General features: G+C 36.9%; 1 protein-coding gene across 1 annotated transcript; it reads left to right on the top strand.

Moving 5' to 3' along the window:
* The first annotated feature begins 203 nt into the window (after positions 1–203).
* On the top strand, positions 204–8291 carry exosc7 (exosome component 7). Its single transcript, XM_062028929.1, has 8 exons — positions 204–347; positions 431–532; positions 640–734; positions 1937–2102; positions 2183–2253; positions 4147–4270; positions 4358–4513; positions 7979–8291. Exons 1-8 carry the CDS (start codon positions 291–293, stop codon positions 8081–8083), a joined length of 876 nt encoding a protein of 291 aa, XP_061884913.1. The 5' UTR covers positions 204–290; the 3' UTR covers positions 8084–8291.
* The last annotated feature ends 1126 nt before the right edge of the window (positions 8292–9417 follow it).

The following is a 9417-nucleotide window of genomic DNA, read 5'->3' as shown; positions in this document are numbered from 1 at the left end:
CTTCACATTGGTATCAATCAGACTGCTATTGGTATCGATGCTATTGATATTTGGATCGATCAGTTCGCTCATACATTTAAGTAGGACTGGACGACGCTGCAAATTTGGATTTTTTTATAATAGTTTTCACCTGTTGTTGCACATATTATACTTCACACAACTCATTACGTCATTTGATGTCAAAACAATGAGGGCAGTTAGTATGAGAGCGGTAAAGTATGGTAATCAAAATTCAGAGTCCGCTTTTGATGACGTAGAATGTACGCGACACACATTCGCGCTGGTCCAGAATGGCAACAGTACAAGTGAGCGAGGCGGAGAAAGTGTATATTTTACACGGTATACGGGTAAGTGTTGAACGTTTTACTAAAGCAAACAAAAGCACGGGAGTTGTAACTCAGTGAGTTTGTTGAAAAAAATAAAAAATCAGGATGACTTGCGAGTGGACGGAAGAGGCTGTGAGGACTACAGACACATGGAGATAGAGACGGACGTGGTGTCCAATACAGATGGCTCAGCCAAAGTTTGTCTGGTAATACACAGCACGCATAATATAGCTTTGAGTTTTATATATTTATGAAAGGTAACATTTTGTGTTTTGCATATTTTCTAAAGCTTGATCATGTATTCATGTTCCAGGGACATACAGCAGTCCTGGTAGGAGTTAAAGCTGAAATCGGGAAACCCCGGCCTATGGCTCCCAATGAAGGCTATCTGGAGTTCTTTGCTGACTGGTAAGTGTGATGAGTGGGCCAAGGTGGTGATAGTAGATACAAAAATTGCAGTTAAAACCACGTTACTGTTGATAGTAATGTCAAAGTTAACACAGGCTTGAACAATAAATGCAGTAATTAACTTGAAATACCTTTCTATTGAACTTCTTTTCCTTACGTACTTTTGCTGGGTGCCAAATCCGGCGTGCGACCAGCTGTATTGCTTATGCTGACAGGCGCTGACACATTAAAAAAAAAAAAAAAGCATAGAGGAACAATTTAATGATATTTTAGATCAGTGGTTCTTAACCTGGGTTCGATCGAACCCTAGGGGTTCAGTGAGTCGGCCTCAGGGTTTCGGTGAGTCGGAGCCTCCGCCGCAGCGGTCAAGACACACCAGACTCATGAATTGATTAACGTGGACCCCGACTTAATTAAACAAGTTGAAAAACGTATTTGGGTGGTACCATTTAGTGGTCAATTGTACGGAATATGTACTGTACTGTGCAATCTACTAATAAAAGTTTGATTGAATCAATCAATCAATCGTGTAAATAAAAACATCTCCCTATCGGCGTACCTATACTGTAAAGTTAACATTTGAATGACAATAAAAAGGAAGTCTAAGTATTATGGATACCCCTAAACAATGTTCCCTCTAATTTTCCATCTGATTTGCAAGTGTGTAATTTGTTGTGAGTTCATGCACTGTGTTGGTTTTGTTCTTTGAACAAGGTGATGTTCATGCACAGTTCATTTTGTGCACTAGTAAAAAAACATATAGCTTTGTCTTGAATTTTTTTTAAAAACATAACATTTTTCACTAAAGAAGGGTTCGGTGAATGTGCATATGAAACTGGCGGGGTTCGGTACCTCCAACAAGGTTAAGAACCACTGTTTTAGATGTTATTAAAAGTAAGTATGGCCAATGGTGCTTAACTAATAAGACTATATACAGTATATCTATTTATACATTATAGTAAATTAGTGTAAAAGGTGTGGTGGCTTTTATTTTGCCGTGGCGGTGTGCCACAATCAACTGCATTTAGGTAAAACACTGAAGGTGTTTTGGAGCAGAACGTAGTAAATATGTAGGAAAGTACACAGTTCACACAAGTAACAGGTGCAACATATTTTACTAGTAATAGTAATCAACTACAAACAAAGCATACTAAATGGAGATAAGGTGTTAAGTTGCTTTTATTTCTCTCTCCTTTTACTAGTTCAGCCAACGCAACCCCAGAGTTTGAGGGTCGAGGAGGGGAGGAGCTTGGGACGGAGCTGAGCAACACGCTTTACAAAGTGTTCAACAACAAGCGCAGTGTGGACTTAAAGAGCCTGTGCATCAGTGAAGGGGAACACTGCTGGGTGCTCTATGTGGATGTGCTGGTAAGGGAACGCACCTTTTGCAGCAAACTTTTAAAAAGCGCTACATATGTATAAGACAATGTCTGGTTCCGCTTCCTTAGCTCCTGCAGTGTGATGGAAACCTGTATGATGCAATCTCCATAGCGATCAAGGCAGCCCTCTACAGCACAAAGTAAGTCATGAACATCGATGCACCCACCATCTTCTATCTAAAACGTCTTTGAAACAACAGTATTTTTCACATAGCTCCAGTTCCAGCAGATGCAATTGAAGGATACCTTTCATAGTACGGTTGCGCGATAGACAATACATTTAGGCAATGATAGAGCTTTTAATACTGTAGTCATATTGTGATAATTACATGTTGATGACACGTTCTAGCTGGGCGTGCTCAACACAATGTAGCGTCCTCGCTTGTGAGCTAGCGGATAACATCCCTCCACAGTGCAAAGCCACTTCTAAGTCAGCAATCTTTGCCTACATGGCAGCAATTAAACATTTCTTACAAGTATCATCCACAGAGGATGAGAAATGGCGAAATATACTACACTACACACCGTAGGGAGATATGCTAACCACTAAGCTAGAGCTCTTGAACGTACACAGAGGTGGGTGGATTGATACAAATATCGAAAGTAACGATACAATGTATTGTGTACAGTTTAATCAATATTTTTTGTGTCAAAAAATCTTGTCATTTTTGTTACTTATAAACTCAGGAAAGAGCCTTTTATTTTTTTTAAGACTTTACCTTTTTACCCCCAAAATTAGAAACTATATTGTTGTCAATATATTTTTCTTTTCAATGTTGCTGTAATACTACTGCATACTTAAGATATATATACTTTAGAGTAGGGTTGTACGGTATACTGGTATTAGTATAGTACCGCGATACTGCTGAATCATATTCGGTACTATACCGCCTCTAAAAAGTACCGGTCGGCCGCCCCCCCCCCGTCGTCACATTTGTGTAACTGCTGGTTTTACGAGCAGAGGAGCATGTTCGGCAGCGCACAATCACAGAGTACTTACCGGCAGACAATGTGTGTAGACATAAAAGGGAGAATGGACGCATGTTGGCTTAAAAACTAAAGATAAAGCTGAAGCTATAACACTGAAACGCCCTCAGGAAGAGGTGCTTTAAGACATGGCTAGCTAGCTAGCGGCTAAAGTCCATCCCATTGTTTTAGCTACTTCTAAATCAGTAATCCTTGCCTCCATGGCAACAAATAAAATAAGTTTCTTACAAGTACAATAGCTCACTGCTAACAGCAAGCTAGCACCCCTGAATGTAAACAAATGCCATGGGTGGATCTATACCTGACATCCACTGTAATGATACCAAGTACAGGAGCGTATCAAGTCGATACTACTATGATTACATCGATATTTTTAGCATCACAAAATCTTCTTTCATTTTTAAAAAATTTATATTATGTTTATAAACTCAGGAAATACGTCTCTGGACACATGAGGACTTTAAATATCTTTGACTATGACCAAGGTATGATCCTGTAACTACTTGGTATCGGATTGATACCTAAATCCGATCATAGCGATCATCCAAAACTAATGTAACGCATCCAAACAACAGAAGAATATGTGATTATTACATTTTAACAGAAGTGTACGGTATATCGAACATGTTAAAAGAAAAGTAAGCAGATATTAACAGTAAATGAACAAGTAGATTAATAATTCATTTTCTACCACTTGTCCATCATAATTTTGACAAAATAATAAAATGTAAAATGACACAATATGTTACTGCATACGTCAGCAGCTAAATTAGGAGCCTTTGTTGGTTTACTTACTACTAAAAGACAAGTTGTCTTGTTTGTTCACTATTTTATTTAAGGGCAAACTTGCAATAAAAAACATATTTAAAGTACCCTAAGATTTTATGTTAAAATAAAGCCAATTATGCAATTTTTTGTGGTTCCCTTTATTTAGAAAAGTATCAAAATACATTTTGGTACCGGGACAACACTACTTTAGAGTATTTCATATTTCAGAGTTGAGCAATTAAAAGTACCGGTATAACTTGTTGTGTTCTACCTGACAGAATTCCCAAAGTAAATATGTCATATGATGAAGAAGGGGGGAAGGAAATCGAGCTGTCTGACGATCCCTACGACTGCATGAGGCTCAATGTGGAGAATATTCCCTGTATAGTGACTCTGTGCAAGGCAAGCTCCACATCTGACTCACACAAACCAATAATTAATAGTAAGAATACAAATAAGTCCAAGCATTGTTTCTCTGACACGGGACAGGTGGGCCACAGGCACGTGGTGGACGCCACTCTGCAGGAGAAGGCGTGCTCCGTGGCGAGCCTGATCATATCTGTTACGAACAAGGGAACGGTCACCTGTGTGAGGAAGATGGGAGGAGGCAGCCTGGACCCTGAGAGCATCTTTGAAATGACACAGGTGAGTCAACAACAACTATCCCGCTAAGGTGCGCGCCTGCGCAATTGCGCACTGTCCTCTGTGCATAGCAAATAAAAATCCCATCGGAACTCTAAACAAAATAAACACATAATTTTTTTCTATAGGATTTTGCAGTGCAAACATTAAAAAAAAAATCTAGCAAAACTGGTCCTTTTCTGTCGTACAAACCATGCCAAAACCAACTCTTTGTCATCTTTCATATCAACAGCAGCCGCTTGCTCTTTCTCACTTTTGCCAACACACACACTCAATAGACTCCGCCACTAATGCGTTTACAGCCACACAAAAAGTTGGACAACTCCAACACCACATAAACTGTAAATGCCAGGCTGTTACACTATGACTCCCCAATCAGATGTGTGCTTATTTCACGGTCAGTTATTAAGAATGTTAATTTATGGGTATTCGTCATGAAATGATGTTAATAGATTACAGAAATGCTAATGAAAATATATATTTTACAGACAGAAAGAATGCACACTTTAACTCATGCTTACATTTCATTGTGCAACATGAGAATGTTTTAAAGGCACCAGTGTCAAACTCAAGGCCCAGGGGCCAGTTCTGGCCCGCCACATCATTCTATGTGGCCCGTGAAAGCCTATTTATATATATTTTTTTTTACTAAATACATTCGTTCTTTCAATTTTGACAGAAAAAAATGCATATTTTAAACTTTAATATTATCTGATCATGCCAATTATGTTGTTATATACTGGATTGCAAAACTATTTTTGTGAGATAAAAACAAATAGTTAAATATCTGCTTGTCGCCTTTATTTATGATTTTAAAGCAAGATATACATTAAAAAAATCTAATAATCAAATGTATACCGTATTGTTCGGACTATAAGTCGCAGTTTTTTTCATAGTTTGGCCGGGGGTGCGACTTATACTCAGGAGCGACTTATGTGTGAAATTATTAACACATTACCGTAAAATATCAAATAATATTATTTAGCTCATTCACGTAAGAGACTAGACGTATAAGATTTAATGGGATTTAGCGATGAGGAGTGACAGATTGTTTGGTAAACGTATAGCATGTTCTATATGTTATAGTTATTTGAATGACTCTTACCATAATATGTTACGTTAACATACCAGGCACGTTCTCAGTTGGTTATTTATGCCTCATATAACGTACACTTATTCAGCCTGTTGTTCACTATTCATTATTTATTTTAAATTGCCTTTCAAATGTCTATTCTTGGTGTTGGGTTTTATCAAATAAAGTGCGACTTATATATGTTTTTTTCCTTCTTTATTATGCATTTTCGGCCGGTGCGACTTATACTCCGAAAAATGCAGTATACTGTATATATTTATTTTTTTTACTAAATACATTCGTTCTTTCAAGTTTGACAGAAAAAAAAGCATATTTTAAACTTTAATATTATCTGATCATGCCAATTATGTTACTATATACTGGATTGCAAAACTATTTTTGTGAGATAAAAACAAATAGTTAAATATCTGCTTGTCGCCTTTATTTATGATTTTAAAGCAAGTTATACATTAAAAAAATCTAATAATCAAATGTATATGCATTTTGATTAATCATGATTAATCACAGGTTACTACCCGCATGCATAATGTAAATTAATTTTAAAAAAGCGACCCTCCGAAAGCAGCCATTACTGCGATGTTGCCCTCAAAGGGAAATGAGTTTGACACCCCTGTTTTAAGGGGAACTAAAAATGACCTCTGGAAGTAGGACCCTCCCCCAGACATTCAATAATAGTACAAAGCTCATGAAAAACAAGATTTGTTTGTTATTTTCATTGTAAGTGGGCCATATCATTTATATTAGAAAACAATCTCATAAAAATGACTGCTGTCATTTGATTACAATAATGAGACATTAAACTTGTTATGATGTCAGGTTTGGGACAGGTGTGCTGCTGGTCTGATGTTGCTCACATGTGCTCCACTGAATGCTCAGGGAGTTTTCGAGTTTGCTGAGACACATGAAAAATTATAGGGGACATTGGTCAACAGTAGTTTGCTGTTACATGAGCAAAGAAGGAGACTTGCGCTTATCTCTCAACTGATATTTTTGTGTGGATTTAAAATACGGCAGCATCTGCCCGGACATTGAAGGGAGGAGGAGGAAGTGGTCCATCAACAATATCTTTAAGCGAGTTACTGTTGGTTGCAACCATGTCAAAATGTCCTCTCAACATGCAGGCCCCTCCCCTTTCCTTGCTTTTCTCATCCAATCAGCAGTCAGGACCGAGCCTGTACACATTCACTGCCTCACAGACAGTCAAGTGATAGAACTTTTAACACCACCAAGAACTGTTGGGTCACTATATAGCTGTCAATGCCCAGGGCAATACTGCAGATTGACCTTTTTTCCCGGTGCCCTCCCTTTTTAAATCGTCTTTCCCATAATCTTCTGTGTTTTCACTTTTTGCTTGTAATTTTTCAAATAAAAATCCTCTCCGACAGACTAAAAATGCTGAAGTCGACTTACAGTACTTGTGAACCCGTCAGAACCCAGTACTGGAGAATTTGCTTTTGGTAATTGCAAGGTACTGCTTGTATTAACAAACACATGGGTCAAATGGGACATCATTAAATAAATAAATACATCTTTAAATATTTACTTAAATTCATTCATAAGTGGAATGAAATACATAAATGTTTCAATAATTTATTTAATGTAAAATCACATTTTAATATTTCATAATTTATTGAATTCATTATTTTCATTATGTAAAATTGTCATGTAAATGTATTGTAAATCTTACAATGTTAGACACGGAAAATGCCCTATTGTGTCCAAATAAGTTTTCTATTTTCGTCCTCAAAGCTGATCGACACCAAGATATTCTATAGGTTTTGTTTTTTTTATTTCAAAAATGCAATTGACATAGAAATAAATCCCATGTTTACATTTGCACAATTCAGCAGGTCTGAAAAAGAGTAGAATATATTCAATAAGAAGACAAAATTAACATAATATATTTTGTTGGCTCCAAAATGGCACAATTTCCTCATAATATATTAGTACTTGACTTGACAGTGCAAGGTATTAAAAACTAGATTAATCAATTAAAATAGGTTAACAAAAATTAATAAAAGTAACAAAATATAGGCCAGTGCATCAAATTAATGTGCAGATAATTAGGCTGTATTTTTTATTTGCTCTTCAAATTTATTGACAGCTTATTTAAGTAAAATATTTTTCATTAATGTGTTATTTTTCATTAATGTGTTATTTTCAAATTATTTATGTGATCACCCCCTAATTTATCTGAATGTATCCTTGTCTTTATTTGTCCTTTTTTTATGAAGCAGTCCTTCAAATTTGATTAGTATTTGTTGTTGTTAATCAGCCTATTTTGTGAACACTAAAAAGCAATGTACCGTAAGTATAATGCTAGTGCTAACACTACATGAGATTAACCAAATCTTTTTTTTTTTTACTTTCTCCAGACAGGAAAACGTGTCGGGAAGGCTCTTCACATGCCTCTCATGAAGCTGCTGCAGGGAGAAGAAAGTTTGGGAGCAAAACGACAGAAAGTTGGTTTCCTCGGTTAGGTTGATGTCACCGTCGGTATTTGTCATAATATATCATCTGTTATTATTTGAAATGTTACATTACTTTTCCATGAGAGTGGATGCTTTTATAAAGTACGTATCTCAATCACTCATCATTTCATAATTTGATTGAACTTTTTTTTTTAAACCCAGAAAAGACTTGTTCTTTTGTAATTTTGTCATTGTATATAATAAATCTTTGTCCGTGTTTCCTTAACATGAATGTATTTGTTGCTGTCCACCACGGACAAATTTGAACTGTGACAGAATAAATTTGGTAATTGTATTTAAAACGTTTTTTTTTTATTTGACACCATTTGTTCGTCTTCGCTCACAAACACATAAGGGAGTCCGAGCGGCTTGTAGTTACAACTGCAGACATCAGATGGCATTGTTGCTTTGCAAGAGTCATCAAACAACTACATTCTGACTTGTCAACAAATAAACTGAACAACAGGTAACAGGTACAGTAAGTTAACACAACCACTGGTGGGTAACAATGACCAAGCACAAACTACAAACACATAACTGATATTCACAAAGTCCTTGCTAGGCATGCTCAATATGTGTATCATGACGTGTACATTATCTTTTTTTTTTTTAAAAACAGCACACTCAGGAGTCCTGGACACTTGTTTTGTCCACCTACACGCGTGCATTCGGAAAGTAGTCAAAGCACATCACTTTTCCCAGATTTTGTTATGTTACAGCCTTATTCCAAAGTGGAATACGTTATTTTTGTCCTCAACATTCTACACACAATATCCTATGATGATAATGTAATTTTTTTTTTTTTTTCAAATTTATTAAAAATAAAAAACTTAAATATGTACAAAACCAGTGAAGTTGGCACGTTGTGTAAATCGTAAATAAAAACAATAGAATGATTTGCAAATCCTTTTCAACCTATATTCAATTGAATAGACTGCAAAGACAAGATACTTAACGTTCGAACTGGAAAACTGTTATTTTTGGGTCATTTGGAATTTGACGGCTGCAAAATGTTTCAAAAAAGCTAGCACAAGTGGCAAAAAAGACTGAGAAAGTTGAGGAATGCTCATCAAACACTTATTTGGAACATCCCACAGGTGAACAGGCTAATTGCATACTTGCCAACCCTCCCGTTTTTAGCGGGAGAATCCCGGTATTCAGCGCCTCTCCCGACAACCTCCCGGCAGAGATTTTCTCCCGACAAACTCCCGGTATTCAGCCGGAGCTGGAGGCCACGCCCCCTCCAGCTCAATGCGGACCTGAGACTGAGTGGGGACAGCCTGTTCTCACGTCCGCTTTCCCACAATATAAACAGCTTGCCTGCCCAATGAACGGAGAAGTTC

This window comes from Entelurus aequoreus, linkage group LG20, assembly GCF_033978785.1.
Source record: "Entelurus aequoreus isolate RoL-2023_Sb linkage group LG20, RoL_Eaeq_v1.1, whole genome shotgun sequence".
NCBI lineage: Eukaryota > Metazoa > Chordata > Actinopteri > Syngnathiformes > Syngnathidae > Entelurus > Entelurus aequoreus.
This window is presented reverse-complemented; position numbering and strand designations above follow the sequence as displayed.